At 33.7% G+C, this 20,840-nt stretch overlaps 1 protein-coding gene across 1 annotated transcript; it reads right to left on the reverse strand.

The window, feature by feature from the left end:
• Nucleotides 1-1,674: 1,674 nt before the first annotated feature.
• LOC137828690 (probable U6 snRNA-associated Sm-like protein LSm4) lies at nucleotides 1,675-4,025 on the reverse strand. The gene is made up of 7 exons (XM_068635370.1): nucleotides 3,871-4,025; nucleotides 3,605-3,646; nucleotides 3,407-3,505; nucleotides 3,236-3,313; nucleotides 3,084-3,123; nucleotides 2,452-2,619; nucleotides 1,675-1,900 (listed from the first exon to the last, which is right to left on the reverse strand). Exons 1-7 carry the CDS (start codon nucleotides 3,871-3,873, stop codon nucleotides 1,878-1,880), a joined length of 453 nt encoding a protein of 150 aa, XP_068491471.1. The 5' UTR covers nucleotides 3,874-4,025; the 3' UTR covers nucleotides 1,675-1,877.
• Nucleotides 4,026-20,840: the final 16,815 nt, after the last annotated feature.

Consider the following 20,840-nt stretch of genomic DNA (forward strand, 5'->3'; position numbering starts at 1 on the left):
TTGAATAAAGATCAAATAATTATAGAAAAGAGCAAAAGTGTAAATGTATTATCTACAGAAACAAAAAGAAGATACCCAGCTAAGAATAAAAGAAAAAATTATGTAAGTTTTTTAAGTTACCTAAATTAAAAATATTTTAATAATTTAAAACAAGAACGATGAATATTAAGATAAATATAAGAATAGGTAGATATTCATTCGTCCATATAGTTAATTAAAAATTAAAAATAGGGTATTAGAGAGATTCTCTGCTACTAATACTCATATTAATGCCCATAGTCAATCAATGTGGATTTTTTTTATTCAAAATAAATACAGATTCGGACATTACTCACATATTCATTTGTCATCTTATTAGCTAGTCAATCCTGTATTGACTTTTTTTATTTAGAGTGTTTGTTAAAAGAATAAATTACACTCTCAAAAATCAAATTTTCAAAAATATTATTCTCGTGAACATATTAGTTAGCCCTTAGGAATTTCAGAAAGAAAATTAAAACTTATTTAATTAGAAAATGAATATGGAACTATTGAAGAACCAAACGGACTTAAGTAGTTATTGTAGGAAGTAACTTCCACTTTTACGAGAATGTAAGAAACTTACCTTTCACAGTAAATATGATAAAAATAATGAATATTTTCTATCTCTGAAAATCAAGTTCAATTTGTTTTGTATCAAATATATAGAAAATAATATTATAGAATTCGATTTTTTTAAAACAATATGATATCTTGAAATAAAAACAATTATGACAAAAAAGGACATTTTCTTGAAAGTGAGAAACTATGAATTGTTATGTATTAGTTTGATGTAATTTGGAAGAAAGTGGGAAGTGTATATGAAGAGAGAATTGTTGGGGGGTGGCAGACGTCAGACATGAGTGGGGAAAATGATGAAAGGATTTGAATCAATTTTGGAATTACAACCTCTATTAAGGAAAAAACTCATGTAAGAAAACCAATTACCTCTATTAAATTTAAATAATAATTTTTTAAAATATTTTTTCCAAACTGTTCGTAAAATAAAAATATACTAAAACATTAATCTCAAACATTAATTAAAGTCCAAATATTTAAAAAAACTAGTTAAAATTTATTTATGTTTAATAAAAAATTGATTTTTCATAAATAAGATCATTGAGGTAGTACATTTATATATCTATTTTTTTTTTATTAAAAACGTTTGAATAATTTTAAGCGATAAAATAAACAAGGCCTATTTTAGTGACTTCCTGGGCAAGATGAGTCCTATCCAAAAGTATTTTGAACTAAATAATACTTTGGAGGTGACAATATGGTGCAAAAAACACTTATGAAAAATCATCATAATATCAATGTCATGGATTACTTCATTGCCAATAAAAAAATCTTCATTACTTTGACAATCATTTCTTTTTATTAACTTTTTCCTTTTATATTTTATTGATCGCTTAATTTTCAGTGTTTATTGTAAAACACAAACCAATCACATAAATAAGAGTCGAGGATTCGAATACGAGATAAGTGATGAAATGCAGACAAACATAACAGTAAATCATGCTGTATATTTTCCATCACATCCCTGTTTTGCTGTAAAAGCAACGTAAGATCAGCAGCCTAAACTGCTACGGGCATGTGAGAACAGACTGTAATTTTACTCATCACTAGATATAAGGCAATTTTAACAGAAAGGCATTAGAAAACAATGTTTGCATTAGAAGCTTTGGTGAGGTCTATAATATCACCATTTTTGTTGTTATAAATGCAGCAAAATAATTGGAAACCTAAAATTAAATAATGCACAGGACACAAATCACAAACAGTAAGTGTTCTGAATGGGCACCATTGCCTCTAAAAGCAGCAACTGGTCCTTCTGTATTCTCCATATCATTACCCAATTAACCTCTACCTCGCCCTGCACCTACAACAAGAAGAAAAAGCAATGGATGAGATTCAATCACAGTTTCTTTGTTACAGGATATGTGTTGGATGGAAGGTAAAGACAGATGCAAATGAAAAAGTGGCCTAAAGATGAAGACGCACATTAAAACACTGTTTCGGGAATAATTTTAAAAACATGAAGGGAAGTCACTGCTTCCCCTCAGATTTGAATAGGGGGGTAACCATTAGAAAAAAAGTAATGCCCTATGTCTCATACAAAATTACAACATGGAATATATCAGAATTTAGAAATTTAAGTTATTGAACTATAACACCTCTCTGAAATATGTAACACCAAATTCCTTTTCCATATAGAAATAAGGAGGAATAAGACTCTCCAAGCTCCTTCAATAATAACTTACTTTTTACATTTAAAAAAAATGTTTGCTCCAACAGAAGATCATCCAAGTGAAAATAAAAGCACAAAAGCAATAATATATTTCAAGGTGAATTTGAGAGATAGACAGTTATAAACAATGAATAATTGGTATAGATGAATACTTGCATTTCAAAATGTAAAGAATGATTTACCTCTGTTTCCACCTGGCTTTCCACCCGGACCACCCCTGCCTCGACCTCCTCCTTGTCCTTTTGGTCCACCTTCATCAAGGCCACGCCCAATTCCTTTTGGTTGACGTCCTCCGGGGATATCCTCCCTACCTCTTCCCCTCCCACGTCCCACACCAGGGGGTTTGCGATCTGAAAAAATCATCACATCAATCACAGAACTTTCTAGTTTTTGGTTAACTGAATAAGTAATGGTATTTGCACAACAATAGATTATCCACAGTGATGAAACATTTGTTACCTGATTTATAAAAGAAACAAGTATACATTTAAACTGTTAGGCTTAAGGACAAATCATATGCACCGTAAATATAATCAAAGGAAAAGAACTATTCAGCCGCTGAGGTACTTCATAACCACTAGCCAATTTTTGAATTGTGCTTTGGGGGTTGATGAAATGAAATGGTAATTTGGTGGAAAAATTAAATGTACAACTGAAGAAAATTATTATACGTGTATTTCTAACACTTGTAATCGCGAAAACCTTAACAGCTAGTTTAAGCATAACGGCATGTCTTTTTCTCAAACTCTTGGATCACCCAGTCAATTTAAATACCAACATGAACATGCAAATAGTTGCAAAAAACAAGGCTTACCAGTACGGCTCTTTGTTTCTTCCTGGACTTTGTCAATAACCTAAATCAACAATCAATGAAGCAAGATTAGTGGATAGATGTAAGCATGGCTAAGAGCTTCAGACGTTCACTAACAAGTTATAAACAAAAAACATTGAACCACCCCAACTTACCTCATCAGGAACCCGAAGGTACTTAATGGTATTACCACGAATGTAGCACTCGGGCATACGCCAAAATCTATCTCCATCCTAAGTTACCAATTTCAAAGAAACATTGTAAGATGCAACGACATTCACTGATGAGAAAATGATAACTGAGAATGAAAGGAAATAGAAGAATACTTTAGATGTGCAGATGACTTCTCTGAGATGGATGTTCATCCATGTATCGCAATTAACCAGATGGCCGTTATAAGTCTCACCATTTTTCAGTTCCACCAACTGTTACAATATGTCACAAGTTACAAATAAAACAGTATTAACACAAGTGTTAATAACCCTAAAAGTAAAGGGTAAAATAAAACAAAGGGATTGACTCACCATTGGGTGGCCTTGAGCAGTCTTGAGAAGGGAAAGGGGCAACTGCAAGAAAGTGAAAATCGTGAGACAATGCAACCCTAATAGTAACCAATTGGGAATTGGTCTCCATGATTACAGACTGAGGGGAGTTGAAACCTATTGGGTTTTAAGGTTTTAGGTTAAAAATAATATATCGGAGTAAAAGGAATGAACTTGACGAGATCTAGGTATCCATTCACTATCAGTGTTAGTTCTTGAAAGCAAGAAACTTTAAGAGAGAAAAATACCATGGCGGAATCGGTGGTTGAAGATGGTGTGTTTCAGTCAGTGCCTCGTCTCGCCACTTGTTTTGGTTTCTTTGCGATTTCACACAAAACTTTGAATCAGTGCTCTCGTTTGTATGAACAGGTTAGTTTCTTTATACTCTCTTTTATTCCTATTTATCTATTTTTAATATCTATTTTGATCTTATATCTTAAAAGAAATCAAATTTATTCCATTAAATTCATATGAAACATAATTATTGGTTGAAAAATACACCGAGGGTGAAATTCACGTCAAAATTTGAATTAGTTAACAAATCGAAAAAGAAATTGATATTTGATTTTTCAATTTTCAATTTTCAATTTTCAATTTTTTTATCCAAGATTCATTTTAGAAGATAAAATCTTAAAAAGATACAGTTTATCTGTTTTAGCACCAACAATTCTGTTTTTTAACCACGCTCGTGTTATTTTAACTTTAACAAAATTATACTTGATTTTATTTAAGTTGACCTCGATTGATTTATATCATTATATTAAAAATTAAGACAAATCTCGACAGAATATATTATAAATTACAATGTTATATAAATTGAAAAAGATTCTATAAAAGAGATAAAGTACTGAGTGAAAATTATTAAATTAGTATTTTAACTTTTGTATTATATATGATAAATATTCACACAAATCCTGTTTTCTTTTCAAAAAAATGGTGAGAAATTGTAGGAGAAGAAAGCTTATGGGAAATACAATTATTACTATTGAGAAAATAATAAATTAGTCGTTTTAATTAGTTACTTTTGTGTGTGTTAACGTATGCAATACATTTTTATATAAGTAAGAACTTATCGATAGGAACAAACTTTCAAAATAGTTGCATAGAAGCTTGAGGCATATTCCCTTCTTTCTTCTTTTGTCTTGTTTTAATAGAATAAGACTAAAATACGTGAAGTTAGGTACCAATTATTGTTCTCCTTACACAATTTTTTTAATATAAAATTCACTTAACAATTTAACAAATCAATATTTTAAATGTATTTATTTTATTTTTTAATTTAAAATATTATTATAAAGGATTGTAAAGTGAATTTTTTACTCTTTAGAGTTTCAAACCATTATTTTAGCATAAATGTTAAAGAGTTTCGATATTTGGACAACTCCAAATGAATTGCTCCATCATACAACTGCCCACGTTGCTAAAATAATAATATTTTATTTTTATTGTGGGGTTTACGAAAATATTCTAAAAGAATTTAAAATTTGGGTGTTTAAGTTACATTGTGAATTTAGGTTAAAAGAACTTGTGGCTTAATACGTTCTCTTGCACCGTTCTTCTCAGTTCTTCCTCATTTCTCCACTGTCGTGGTCTTCTCCTCCAGCATCCTCTTCCACCTTCTCCTCAAGCTTTCTCTTCCACCTTCTTGTCATGGGTGTTTGTAAGGGGACTTGTGCATCTCTTTTCATGGTGGTTAGGTGGCGTTATTGGTGACCAAAGGTAATACATTTTCTATTCATTGGTTTATTAAGTGAAACATTGATCTTGTGTGATTTTTGTTGGGTGATCCCTGTTATTTTTCTTGTGGTGACTCTTGTATGACCGAAAATCAATTTCTTGCAATTTCTTGCACACACACTTAAGACAATATATTTTCGTATTTCATGTTAGGGGTTACTTGGTAGGTCTACATTTCAGTGTTATTGTGGTATTTTATTTGATAGTAGTATGTTAGGATACACAAAGAAGAGGAATTGGTTAGAATTATAATATACAAAGAACTACATCTGATGTGATTATAGTTGTCTGTGTTTACTATTTGCTTTTTTTTTTTTAGTATGACTTGATTTTTTGTGGAATATATTGTTAACAATATATATTTTTGTGTACTTAGTTTATGTAAGTATGTATGGTTTTTAGTATTTTTTTTCTCCAAAAAAGGACATTTTTGAGTTATGATATTGTGAATTTTGTCACTATTGAGTATATAGACAAAGAGAGAGGTCACTACATACTCATATTGTAGATAGATAATCATGTGAGTGATTATTGCATATATGTGTCTTGGTATATAAATAATGCAAAGTCTTTCTTTGGATAGATAATCTTGTGAGTGATTATTGCATATATGTGTTTTGGTGTATAAATAATGCAGAGTCTTTCTTTGGAGTGTTAGGTTGACCAGGTACCAAAATTTTTAAGGAAATTGTTTAATCTTGACATGGATAAGAGAGGTAAAAAGAGAGTGTTAGCAGCAAAACGATTAAAAAATATTCATAGTTAGGTAAACAAATGTAATAATTATTATTATGGAATTTTGAAGTTAGTGTTCCGGTTGGTTGGGGTGGGCATGAGGTAGGGAGAAAGTCAGTTAATTAAGTGTTTTGGAGGCCATGAAGGTATGACTGTGAACTTAGAGAGTGGTCGTATGTGGTAACCTTAGTAGGAATATGTGATGACCAACATTACTCTTCCTACACAGACCTAGAGAAACTTTTTCTAAAAATTCAAGTGAGTGTTCGTGTTGGTTGGGGTGGGGCATGAGGTGGGGAGAAAGTGAGTTAAATCAAGTTTTTTAGAGGCCATGAGTGTAGGGCAATGTGAAGTAACCACAAATTTCACTCAACTTAGAGAGTGGCAGTATGTGGTGTCCTAGTAGGAATATGTGGTGACCCGCATTACACTTCCTGCACCCAGTGAAACATTTTATGGAAATGTCAAGTGAGTGTTCCTGTTGGTTGGGGTGGGGCATGAGGTGGAGAGAAAATAAGTAAAATCAGGTGTTTGGAGGCCATAAATGTATGACAATGTGAAGTAACCGCAAAATTCACTCAACTTAGAGAGTGGTAGTATGTGGTGACCCTAGTAGGAATATGAGGTGACCCACATTACACTTCCTACACAGACCCAGTGAAACTTTTTCTAAAAATGTCAAGTGAGTTTTCGGGTTGGTTGGGGCGGGGCATGAGGTGGGGAGAAAGTGAGTTAAATGAGGTGTTTAGAGACCATGAGTGTAAGGAAAGGTCAAGTAACCACAAAATTCACTCAACTTAGAGAGTGACAATATGTGGTGGTCACCTAGTAAGAATATGTGGTGATCTTAGTAGGAATATGTGGTGACCCACATTACACTTCCTACACAAACCCAATGAAACGTTTAATGGAAATGTCAAGTGAGTGTTCTAGTTGGTTAGGGTGGGGCATGAGGTGGGGCAAAATTGAGTTAAATGAGGGTTTTAGAGGCCATGAGTGTAGGGCAGTATCAATTAACCACAAAATTCCCTCAACTTAGAGTGTGGCAGTAAGTGGTGACCCTAGTAGGAATATTTGGTGACCCACATTACACTTCCTGCACAAACCCAATGAAACTTTTTCTAGAAATGTCAAGTGAGGGTTCTAGTTGGTTGGGATGGGTCATGGTGGGAAGAAAGTGAGTTAAATGAGGTGTTTAGAGGCCATGAGTGATGCAAATCAAGTCAACAAGAAGATGCCCAAGGATGCTAATTTACACAATGAGAAGTCATCTCAAAGTGGAGACCTCACCAGAGGGAGAATTGGACATAGACCAGAGCATCTAAAGTTATTCCCACTGGTGTTCTTAATGATTAGACAATGTTGTAAATAAGTTGGGCTCACTTAAGGGGTCCAAATAGTAGAATAAGAAAGAGTAGGTCCATATAGCATAAATAGGAGGTGTACTTATCAAATTGGGCCTATGAGAAGTCCATTAGAGAAGGAAGCTAAACCTACCTTCTAAAATGTAGGATGGTGCGACATTGACCAAGGTCAATACCCTAGCCGCACCATATGTGCCTTTTTCCCATCATGCCATCTTCCTTGTTCTCCAAGCCTCCTCTTCTTATAAATAGGAGGTCTCCCTCATTGTATTTAGAAGTTGAATTGAATAGAAGAAAAGTTACTCTGCACCTTTTTTGTGAGATGCTAGTGAGGCTTGTTCCTCTTAGTCTTTAGTCTTATCTTGTGAGAATTTGAGAGCTCTCAAGTGGCGGCTTCCAACACTTATCTTGGAGTAATTTCATCCTCCAAGTGGCGTGCTCATCATCTCAAACTTCACTCTCATAAGCTTCATTTTCCTTCATTTTTTTCCTTCCATTGTTATTCCATTAAATTCATAAATATGTTCTTCTTTTGGTTTCCTTTTGTCCATTCGGTTATTGTCTTTGTAATTGCTTTTCATGCTTAATTCCGCACCTTATCTTGGCATCATTGTCACTTTATAATTGTCTTTTTCCTTTTGCCTTTGTAAAATGAACCTTCACATTAACTTAACCACTTGGTTAAGTTAATGTCCAATGGGGATTTTCCTTAGGTTTTCACTCATATTTGCCTAAAAATATCAATCCTAAAACTAAAGTGTCACCTAAATGAACAATCGTAAAATAAACTCACATCAATGAGTGTATGGCAGTGTGGAGTAACCACAAAATTCACTCAACTTAGAGAGTGACGGTATGTGGTGATCCACATTACTTTTCTTGCACAGACCCAGGAAAACGTTTTCTAAAAATCTTAAGTCTGTGTTGTTATTGGTTAGGGTGGGGAATAATCTTTTTTTTTTTCTGTTATCTGCCTTGTGTTGCATAACCACATTTATAGAATACATTTTCTCTGAATTATTTTGTTTTTTAAAGATTTATTGATGTGAGTTGATTTTTTAGATGTTTTCATTTATGGTGACACTTTTACTTAAGGTTGGGATTTTAACAATTATGAGTGAGGACCTAAGGAAGATTCCCACTGGACACAAACTTAACCAAGTGGTTAAGTAAGTGTGAAGGTTCACTTCATAGAGGCAAAGATGAAAAACAAGATATGGTGAGGATGAGATGCAATTGCGGAATTGAAATGGGCACAAGGTAAACATCAATGATGGTCATAGCCTCCCAAATGATGCACCATACTCATGATTAAGAGTGAAACCAAAAAGCAAAAAATAAGAGACTAAGAGACAAAAACATAAATGGAATAGAGAAATGGAAGGACAAATGGAATGAGAAAACATATGGTGGTGGGTGAGAAATGTCACGCCACTTGGAGGGTGGTTTTGCTCCAAGATGTGTGTGTTGGCCGCCACTTGAGAGCTTCCCAAATCACTTAAGATAAGACCTCAAACTTAAGAGGACATAAGGCTCACTAAGAGCTCACACACTTTGTGTGGAGTTTCTTTACTTCATTCAAATTCAACTTGTAAAATACAACGAGTAGGCCTCCTATTTATAAGTGAAGAAGCCTTGGAAAACAAGCAAGAGGGGAAGGATGGGAAAAGGGAAAAAGGGGGAAGCCTTAGGGTTTGACTAAGTCAAACCCGCACCCTAAGCTTGCCTTTCTAGAAACTAGGTCAAAATCCCTTCCTAAAGGGCTAGGAACAAGCTAAAATGCTAGCTACACCCCCTATTATGTTAAAGGTACCTTATTCTAACCTATCTTTGCTATTTGTCCCCCGAAGAGAACCCAAATTATTTACAACATATTTGTATCTTATAAGAAGACCAAAAGGAAGAATAGTTGGTGTGCTGGTTATGCTCAGCTCCTCTGGTGAGGTCCATGTGATCCTTGGTGGGGTTATGAATTGTTCGTTGAGATGATTGTTCACCATGTGCTTTGTCTTTTGCTTCCTTGGTCATCTTCGTAGCGACTTGGGTTGTATCATTTATGTTGTTTCATTCTTGTTGGGTTTTTTGGTGGGGTTATGAATTGTTCGGTGAGATGACTGTTCACCATGTGCTTTGTCTTTTTCTTCCTTGGTCATCTTCGTAGCGACTTGGGTTGTATCATTTATGTTGTTTCATTCTTATTGGGTTTTGAATGACGTATTCATTGTTAAATTAATATGTTTTTTAGGATATGAAAACTGAGGAAAGTAATCATGCGAAATCAGTTGTGGATGATAAGGTTTGATTTAGAAGATGATTAATTTTTTAAGGTAGACTATAACATCACATACTTAGTAAACTGTATATGTTTTTATGAATGCAGGTGTTTAGGCATTATTGCAGACCAAAGTTTTTGGGAAGTTTAAACAAAACCTTAAGTGCTGAAGAAAAATGTGTTATTTAGTTAACCCCCTTTGGTTGGCTGATTGTGTTGGATGAGAAGTTGAAATTGAGTCGCTGCCTATTAAAAATTGAAGGCTTTAAACAAGTGGGAGGGAGGGGGAATTGTTTTCAAACGTTTTTCAAAAGTTTTGAAGGTATGAAGAAAGTCAAAGAAGAATCACAACCAAAGAATTCAAAGAACACAACATAGAAAACAGTTTTAGTTGAATTCCAAAAATTCAACTGGTTGTTTTTATCAACAGAGCGTAAAAATAACTAAAACACGGATATATAAGAGTTAAGGGAGAGAAAGAATCACACAAGCAATTTTATATTGGTTCACTCTTATACCAAGAGCTACATCCAGTTCCCAGAAACCTCTGGGTATCCACTAAGTAATCAAAAACCAAATTACAAACACACAACCACCAAAGAAGTGATCTTGATCCCCTCAAGAACACACATTTCCTTTGGCACACCACAAACACACCACAGATCAGAACACCCTCTGACTATATGAACACCAGTACTTTACAGAATTAAAAATCAAGAAAAAATAGTATTGATCACACCGGGTACAAATCAAATCAAAGTACACAACAAGTCATACTTGACTCTTAGAGAAATATCCAAAGCCTTAAGCAATATTGGAAAAACTTGATTTCAAAAACTGATCTTGTAAGTGATTGTTGATATTTTTCTCGGCAAGTGTACCGAATCAACTATAATATAGTACTCTTTAATGTACGAATGTCGAACCCACAAGGAACAATTCTAATTAAGATAATTTGTTATAAAACTCATTAAGTATAGAAAATAATTTTGAGAACATAACCAAATTAAAGATTCTACAAGTAACTCAAAGATTTAGGGTTTGATTCAACCAAAACAAAACTAACTTATCAATTATATAAAAAGATACTTAGGATTGAATTGCGTTTATCTCAATCATCTGTATTTTGGAATAATACAATACATAATACTCAAAACTACTTATTCTTGATGCTTAATTTAAAGTCATTCACCTTGATTCCTCACAGATGAAATTCATAAGATAATTTCTCAAACACTGATTCCTTAGATATTTAACAAATCATCCAACTTTAGGAATAAAATTATGATGCAATCAATAACCTGGAATCTATTCCTAGCATTACAAGTTATCAAATATTTTTGTCTATTTCAAATCCTTAAAGGTACTTTCCAGTTAAATTTAAGGATCAAAATCAAGACTCCATTGAAAGATAGAATCAAGCAATAAGCATGAAACGAAAATACCAAGAACAAGTAGAAAAGAGAATATTATATATATATATATATATATATATATATATATATATATATCACCAAGAATACATTTGATCAAAGTAAATTACATTCAATCACAAGTTAGAAAGAACTTAGCCACTCATGACTACTCCTCCAATCTTCATTCTTGATCTAGATTGCATAAGAAGGGCTGATCTGAGCACGTTCTTCTCCTAAGAACAAAGGTTTCTTCTTTTTCTCTCACTAATATCTCTCTATAAAAGTCCAATCTTTCTCCCACCACTTTCTTTTGAGTTGTGTTTCAAAATTTATATAATCAACTTTAGCTCAAGCTAGCCAATTTAGCTTAAGCTAGATCTTTCGGTGCATTTTTAGCTTGAGCTAACGATTCTAGCCTGGGCTAGATCAGTACTGCACCTTTAATCAACTCTGGACAGTTTTAGCTTGAGCTAGCAATTCTAGCCTGGGCTAGATTAATACTGCACCTTTAATCAACTCTGGACAGATTTAGCTTGAGCTAAATCTTCTAGCTTGAGCTAAATCCTCTTGTGATCCAATTAAGTTTTTGCTTTCTTTCTTTCAATGCTTCATATTCATCTGCAATTTACACAAAAATTGAGATTAAATTTCTTCATTTGTTTCTTGGTTCAAAATCAATAATCAGATTCAATAATTCTCAGATTTAGGTAATTTTCTTACATTAAGCAACAATTAAGTTCCAAAGTGTTCAATTTTCTCAATCAAAGAAACTACACATTGGCATTTATCAGTAATTTGCTAGGAGCGTATAATAGAACATTTATAGTCCAATTAGTAGTTGAAAACATTTATTATAAAAGACAAATCACTTTCAAATCATTTAAAGTAGATTTAACAAAATTCTGTTAAGGCAGTTAAAAAAAAGTCGGTTGTTTTGTCGAAATAACCGATTGAATTGGTTTGATAGCAAAGTCAACCAAATTTAAATCTGTCAAAACCAATTTAAATAATCTTAAGTATGAAACAACTAATTGAAACAATAAAACAACTGCTTGTTTTTCTACTTCTTCATAAAACACTCTTTTTAAAAAGATTTGAATTAAACCAACTTTGGATTCAAACTAAGAGTGATTTAACAAATTCAAACTACCCCAAAACACACCCAACTAAGCTAAAAACAGCCTTCAAGCAATCCATGGAGATTTGGAATCATCAATGCTCTTTTTCAACATTATGTAATAGGTGGATGGAGAGGAGTGATGGTTTTGTAGTCAGGTCTACACTTTTCTTGTTCACTGTATTAGATGTTTGTTTAGGTATAGGTCTTAGAGTTGTAGGAGAGAAATTAAACTTAGCAAAAATAGAAAAGAATTGTAAGAGTATGAGTTTTTTCCAAACAACTGATGTATCTGTGAAAATGATTTATGATGAAATTGTTAAACATCGCAACCAATGTTCCATAGAGGACTTTTGCAGGCTGTACATTTTGTTAGTAATGTCATAATTTTTATTTCCAAGCAGAATGAGTTTAGTTCCTAGTGGGTTGTTTAGTGTTGTGGATGATCTGGGCCAATTGGGTAGGTTTAATTAGGGGGTTTAGTTTATGAATTTTTGGTTAAGATGTTTTGTTCTGCTTCAATATGTATGAGGAGGAAACAACTTCATGGAAACAGCACAAGATAATTCAAAAAAATTATGGTGTTTCTTATCAATTCAAACCAAGATAGGATAAGAATGTATTCAATTTCCAAGGTAAACAATTGTTACTCTTCATTGAGAATCAAACTAAGAAATTTCTCTCTTCATTCCTCACTGGTTAGTGTTTTCCCTCTCTTTTCACTGATTTCCAAGCTAATTTAAGGTTGCCCTTCATTTCCAGTTGATTACAAACACTTTCACAAACATAGATATTGAGGTCTTTTCAAGTTGTAATGAGGCTGGGATACAAAGAAAATTTGGTTTTTCCAGGATAACAAAATGCACACTTAACAAAAGATTAGCATATTTGTAATTCAATTTCTAATTGGCCTTTATTTCAGAAAGGAAGGTAATACTTTTGCCTGAACAATTTGATTCCTTTTTTAATGGACTACTGCAAAGAAATTGGACAAAGTGGGTAGACCTGTATCCAAAGTATGATCCAAACATAATTCTGAAATTTTATACAAATGCTTGGGTTGAAGATCAGAATGATTTGAGGGCCAAAGTCAAGGGTAAATGGATTTACTATGACAGGAACGCAATCAACCATTTTTTAGGAAATCCATTACCAGATAATGCGAAATGTGCTTATCAAGCAATCAAAGATTCAAGAGATGAATGGTTCAACGAGAGAGATATTGTAGAAAAATTGTGCATTCCAAATAAATCATTTCAGACAGGATCCACTAGGAACTCATTAAGGATAAAAAAAAAGACATGAAGACTCTAGCTCAGGCTTGGATGACTTTTCTGTTGGCTAATATTATACCTTTAGGACATGTTTCGGATTTGAATTTACCTAAATGCCAATTGCTATATTCTATCATGAGAGATGACTATAAGGTTGATGTGGCTCAAATCATATCTGATCATATCTATAAAACTGCAAGGCTGGAAATAAATAAAAATAATGAAAAAGCTAAAGGTTCATTGGGGTTTCCAACACTCATTACAGCTCTATGTGAAAGTCAAGGGGTGGCAGTGAATCCAAAAATAAAAATCAGACCTGCCATTGACAAAAAATTCATTGATCAGAATGGTATCAATCTTGAAGAAACTCATCAACAACCACATCCTCTGCATCCAGCTCAACATTCTGCAACTCCAATCACAATGGAGCATATCATGGAATATATCAGAGCCTCAACAGAGCACATCCAACTACAGAATGCCTCCAACCATAAGGGCATTTTGTACATTCAACAAGGCCTTTATCATGGTTCATCTCAAGGTCAAAATAATCCATGGATGACACCCGTTGAATTTAATAATCATTTTTCTTGGCCTGGGGACAGGCACAATTTTTCAGGGGAAGCAGGAGCGTCTGGAGTTGGGAATAGAGTTGGAGGTGAATCTGAAATAAGAGCTAGAGTGGAAGATGTTACTGGTTTCTATGCAAAGGATGCACAAGAAATGAGAGCTGGACCATCTGGAGCAACAGAAGATGAAGATCCAAACCAAGTTCAGAATGATGATGTTGGCACAGAGCGGAACAAAGTCATAAGAGGAGATTGATACTTCTCATGCACAATGATCAGAAAATTGGTTTTATTTTTTCTTTTGTTTAACTTTAATTTCAGTATTAATTTAGTTTAAGTAGTTTAGTTTAGTAAGTTGACTTTAGCAGTTTTGTTTAATATTTCTTACTTTAGCTTTTTTTGATGGCAAGCTTAAGTTAGTATAATGGTTGATGTTTGCATATTTTGTGAAGTGAAATCTTGTATATAGATAGATGATGGTATAATTTTTTGGAAAAAAGAAATCAAACCATAGTTCTAAATTAGAACAACTAAATGGATTGATCGGGGACTTAATTTGAAAAAGAATTTGTGGCTGAAACCATCACTCAAATTGAGAAAGGATAGTAATGTGTAAAATTTGGAACAAGGTAAACGGTTGAAAGCAATGATTGAGAACAAATGAGGAATTGAAATTAGCCAACCAAGTGAGAGTATGAAACCTTTAAACAGTTTGAGAGACTTTCACTAAGTGAAGAGTTAATTGAGGTTGCCTAATTTTCTAGTCAATTGCATCACAAAACCAAACATGGAGATGATTGAGGCATGTTTAATAGAGTTGGAGGTGAGCAAACTCAGAGCCAAACAACTAACCTTTGCAATATATGATGAAATGTGTAGAAAAATAACTCTTTTTGAGCTTAAATTTTTTTTATTGCACCCTAACTTCTGATATACATATATTGTCCTACCTTGTGGTTGACTAATTTCAATTTCTCATTTGTTCTCAGTCATTGCTTTCAACCGTTTACCTTGTTCCAACTTTTACAAATTACTATCCTTTCTCAATTTGAGTGATGGTTTCAGCCACAAATTCCTTTTCAAATTAAGTCCCCGATCAATCCATTTAGTTGTTCTAATTTAGAACTATGGTTTGATTTCTTTTTTCCAAAAAATTATACCATCATCTATCTATATACAAGATTTCACTTCACAAAATATGCAAACATCAACCATTATACTAACTTAAGCTTGCCATCAACAAAAGCTAAAGTAAGAAATATTAAACTAAACTGCTAAAGTCAACTTACTAAACTAAACTACTTAAACTAAATTAATACTGAAATTAAGGTTAAACAAAAGAAAAAATAAAACCAGTTTTCTGATCATTGTGCATGAGAAGTATCAATCTCCTCTTATGACTTTGTTCCGCTCTGTGCCAACATCATCATTCTGAACTTGGTTTGGATCTTCATCTCCTGTTGCTCTAGATGGTCCAACTCTCATTTCTTGTGCATCCTTTGCATAGAAACCAGTAACATCTTCCTCTCCAGCTCTCATTTCAGATTCACCTCCAGCTCTCATTTCAGATTCACCTCCAACTCTATTCCCAACTCCAGACGCTTCTACTTCCCCTGAAAAATTGTGCTTGTCCCCAGGCCAAGAAAAATAATTATTAAATTCAGCGGGTGTCATCCATGGATTATTTTGACCTTGAGATGAACCATGATAAAGGCCTTGTTGAATGTACAAAATGCCCTTATGGTTGGAGGCATTCTTTAGTTTGATGTGCTCTGTTGAGGCTCTGATATATTCCATGATATGCTCCATTGTGATTGGAGTTGCAGAATGTTGAGCTGGATGCGGAGGATGTGGTTGTTGATGAGCTTCTTCAAGATTGATACAATTATGATCAATGAATTTTTTGTCAATGGCAGGTCTAATTTTTATTGTTGGATTCACTGCCACCCCTTGACTTTCACATAGAGTTGTAATGAGTGTTGGAAACCCCAATGAACCTTTAGCTTTTTCATTATTTTTATTTATTTCCAGCCTTGCAGTTTTATAGATATGATGAGATATGATTTGAGCCACATTAACCTTATAGTCATCTCTCATGATAGAATATAGCAATTGGCATCTAGGTAAATTCATATCCGAAACATGTCCTAAAGGTATAATATTAGCCAACAGAAAAGTCATCCAAACCTAAGCTAGAGTCTTCATGTCTTTTCTTTTGATCCTTAATGAGTGCCTAGTGGATCCTGTCTGAAATGATTTTTTTGGAATGCACAATTTTTCTACAATATCTCTCTCGTTGAACCATTCATCTCTTGAATCTTTGATTGCTTGATAAGCACATTCCGCATTATCTGGTAATGGATTTCCTAAAAAATGGTTGATTGCGTTCCTGTCATAGTAAATCCATTTACCCTTGACTTTGGCCCTCAAATCATTTTGATCTTCAACCCAAGCATTTTTATAAAATTCCAGAATTATGTTTGGATCATACTTTGGACACGAGTCTGCCAACTTTGTCCAATTTCTTTGAGTAGTCCATTAAAAAAGGAATCAAATTGTTTAGGCAAAAATATTACCTTCCTTTCTGAAATAAAGGCCCAACTTTTCAGCTCTTCATATCTTTGCTTCTTGTCTTTGGTTGGCTTAATATTTCTTGGTGGGCTAGGTGACTCAACTCTAGCTCTTTTGCCTTTGTTAGGTCGTGTTGGGTTAATAGCCGGTGTAGCTTTGGTACGACCCATTTTTCTGCACATACAAAAATAAACATTTCTCAAAATCAAAGTGTTTTATTTGATTGGCATTTCAACAAACACTTGATATGCAATGTATAAAATGAAATTGAATGAGTACTTTTTGTTTTGGTATTAATCCATGGAAACCGTATTGAACTTTAATTATCCTATTCCACAATCCTATTCAACATCAAGACATTGAAATTTCAAAAAAATTGAATCTTTCAATTTAAAAACGAAACTGTGAAATGGAAGTAGAAACACAAATGATTGGACTTGGTTGAATGGAAATGACAATGAAAATGATTATGGAGATGAGTGATTACTTACCTTGATAATGACAAAGTAGATGAAATGTTTGAGAATGGTTATGTAGATGAAAGCTTTGGGATTTTTTTTAGAACAGAGAGCCGCTTCTGAAACTGAGTTAGGGTGCAGGGTTTTCAAAATGTGACTTTTATAAATGCTGTAGTTTTTTTATTTTTTTTTACTTTTTTTTACGTTTTTTTTAGAAATCCCACTAGCTTAGGCTAGATTTTTTTAGCTCAGGCTAAAGTTTGGCAGAGAGCAACATATTTGTTTAGCTCAGGCTAGACCGTTTTAGCTCAAGCTAAAGTTTGGCAGAGAGCAATAGATTTGTTTAGCTCAAGCTAGATCAGTTTAGCTCAGGCTAAAGTTTGGCAGAGAGCAACAGATTTGCTCTTGGTCATTTTAGCTCAGGCTAAAGTTTGGCCGAGAGCAACATATTTGCTCTAGCTCAAGCTAGCCCATTTTAGCTCAGGCTAAAGTTTTGCCGAGAGCAACATATTTGCTCTAGCTCAAGCTAGCCCATTTTAGCTCAGGCGAAAGTTGCAGAACAAAATTTCTTTATTTTTCTGCATATCTAGCTTAAGCTAAAGGTTCTAGCTTAAGCTAAAATTACCCTGCAATGAAATTTTCTTGAAAATTTTCATTTTGTCTTTGCCAAAAGTTTCAAACTTTTCTAAGTTTTCTTCCATCCATTCATTTCACCAAACATTTCAAACCTACAAGACCATTTCACATATCAAACTGGTTTTAAAAACATCAAATATTAAAACATAATACTAAATCAAAACAAAAATTAAAGACACATTTCAAAACAAAACACTGGGTTGCCTCCCAGCAAGCGCTCGTTTAACGTCATATAGCTTGACGCCTGATGTACTTAAGGATCATTGAAGTGGATCATAGTGGTGTTCATTTCAACTTCACCACCAAAATAATGCTTCAATCTTTGTCCATTAACCACCCAACTTCTTTTTGAGACAGGATCTTCCAATTCCACTACTCCATATGGTTTTACTTGTTTGACTTGGAATGGTCCTGACCATTTTGATTTGAGTTTTCCAGGGAAAAGCCTCAACCTGGAATTAAATAACAACACCAATTGACCTAGTTCAAAAGTTATTTTCAAAATTTTTCTGTCATGATAAAAATTTGACTCAATCTTTATAAAGTTTTGAAGATTGGTAAGCATTGAATATCATTTCTTCAAGTTCATGAAGTTGCACTTTTCTCTTCTCTCCAGCAACTTTAGGATCAAAGTTTAAAAACTTGATTGCCTAGTATGCTTTGTGTTCTAGTTCTACTAGAAGATGACATGCTTTACCATATATCAATTGGAATGGAGACAAAGATGTAGGTGTTTTAAATGTTGTTCTATAAGCCCAGGGAGCTTCCTCAAGCTTGTTAGACCAATCCTTTCTGGAAGAAGATACTATTTTTTTCCAAAATCTTCTTAATTTCTCTGTTAGAAACCTCTGCCTGACCATTAGTTTGAGGATGGTAGGCCGTTGTTACTTTATGTCTAACTTCATAGTGTTTTAAAACCTTTTGAAGTTGAGCATTACAAAAATGTGAACCTCCATCACTTATCAAAACTCTAGGAGTACCAAACCTGGTGAAAATATTTCTCTTGAGAAATTTGATTATAGTTTTGGCATCAGCTTTCTGAGTTGCAGCTGCATCCACCCATCTAGAGACATACTCAACTGCCAGTAAGATATATTCATTTGAGAATGATGATGGCAGTGGTCCTATAAAATCAATTCCCCAACAATCAAATATTTCAATTTCTTAAATGTTTTGCAATGGCATTTCATGCCTTCTTGTAATAGTTTCAGTTCTTTGACAACTATCACACTTCTGAACATGTTCATGTGCATCTTTGAACAGAGTTGGCAATAAAATCCAGATTGTAACACTTTAGCTGTTGTCCTTTGTCCATTTAAATGACCTCCATATGGTGAATTGACAATGCCATAGAATATTTTTAGCTTCATTTCTTGTAACACATCGCCTTATCAAGTTATCTGCACCAATTTTGAATAGATAAGGATCATCCCATACATAGTGATTAGCATCTTTGAAAAACTTTTTCTTTTGATGCCATCCAAAATCTTCCGAAACTACTCCTGCAGCTTTAAAATTTGCCAAATCTGCAAACCATGGCCTTTCTTGAATTACAAGGAGTTTTTCATCAGGAAACTCATCCATCACTTCTGATTCAAGTGCAGTTACTTCTTCATTTGCAAGTCTTGATAGGTGATCTACCACATTGTTTTCATTGTCCTTTTTATCCTTTATTTCTAAATCAAATTCCTGCAGCAGAAGAATCCATCTTATTAGTCTTAGCTTGGAATCTGATTTTGTCAACTAGTACCTAATTGCAGCATGGTCAGTAAAAACAATCACTTTAGAACCAATAAGGTAAGATCTAAATTTTTCAAGTGCATACACTATAACAAACAATTCTTTTTCAGTAGTTGTATAATTACTTTGAGCATCATTTAAGACTTTACTTGCATAGTGTATCACATGAAAAAATTTCTCTTTTCTTTGCCCCAATACTGCTCCTACTGCATAATCACTAGCATCACACATCAGTTCAAAATGATAAAGCCAATTAGGTGCAGTGATTATGGGTGCAGAAATGAGTTTTTCTTTTAAATTCTTAAAAGAAATTAAATAGTTTTCATCAAAATTAAATGGAGTATCCTTATTCAATAAATTGCAGAGAGGTTTTGCAATCTTTGAAAAATCCTTGATGAATCTCCTGTAAAAACCAGCATGACCCAGAAAACTTATGATTCCTTTGATGTTTACCGGTGGAGGTAGCTTTTCAATAACTTCAATTTTGGCTCTATCTACTTCAGTCCCTTTGCTAGAGATTTTGTGTCCTAAAACTATACCTTCTTTCACCATAAAGTGACATTTTTCCCAATTGAGGACAAGATTGGTCTCCACACACCCTTTTAGTACGGTATCTAAATTCTTCAAACAAGAACTAAAAGTAGCTCCATAAACAAAAAAATCATCCATGAAAACTTCAATGCCCTTTTCTAATAGATCTGCAAAAATAACAAACATGCATCTTTGAAAAGTTGTTGGAGCATTACACAGTCCAAATGACATCTTTCTATATGCAAAAATACCAAAAGGACATGTGAAAGCAGTCTTTTCTTGATCTTCTGGATTTACAACAATCTGATTATAACCTGAATAACCATCCAAAAAGCAGTAATAAGCTTTGCCTGCCAATCTCTCCAGCATTTGATCCATGAAGGGTAGTGGAAAATGATCTTTTCTTGTGACTTGATTGAGTTTTCCATAATCAATACACATCCTCCAACCTGTGACTGTTCTTGTTGGAATTAAGTCATTTTTGTCATTATGAATTACTGTCATGCCACCTTTCTTTGGAACTACTTGCACAGGACTGACCCAGACACTATCTGATATAAGATAAATCATCCTTGCTTCCAACAACTTCTGAACTTCTTTCTTTACTACTTCCTTCATAGTGGGATTTAGGCGTCTTTGAGGTTGAGCTACAGGTTTGAAGTCTTGTTCCATGTGAATTTTGTGCATACAATAAGAAGGACTTATGCCTTTCAAATCAGATAGAGTCCATCCTATTGCTCCTTTATTTGACTTTAACACTTTCACTACTTCCTCTTCTTCTTCTGTTGTTAGATAGTTG

The sequence above is a fragment of the Phaseolus vulgaris genome, chromosome 7 (genome assembly GCF_000499845.2).
Source record: "Phaseolus vulgaris cultivar G19833 chromosome 7, P. vulgaris v2.0, whole genome shotgun sequence".
NCBI classification, from domain to species: domain Eukaryota; kingdom Viridiplantae; phylum Streptophyta; class Magnoliopsida; order Fabales; family Fabaceae; genus Phaseolus; species Phaseolus vulgaris.

What these genes read in the sequence shown, in the direction of transcription:
- LOC137828690 (XM_068635370.1), bottom strand. An exon ending in AAGTCATCTGCACATCTAAA is followed by an intron (nt 3,314 to 3,406) that starts GTATTCTTCTAT and finishes TTGGTAACTTAG; the next exon opens with GATGGAGATAGATTTTGGCG. An exon ending in AGAAACAAAGAGCCGTACTG is followed by an intron (nt 2,620 to 3,083) that starts GTAAGCCTTGTT and finishes TGATTTTTTCAG; the next exon opens with ATCGCAAACCCCCTGGTGTG.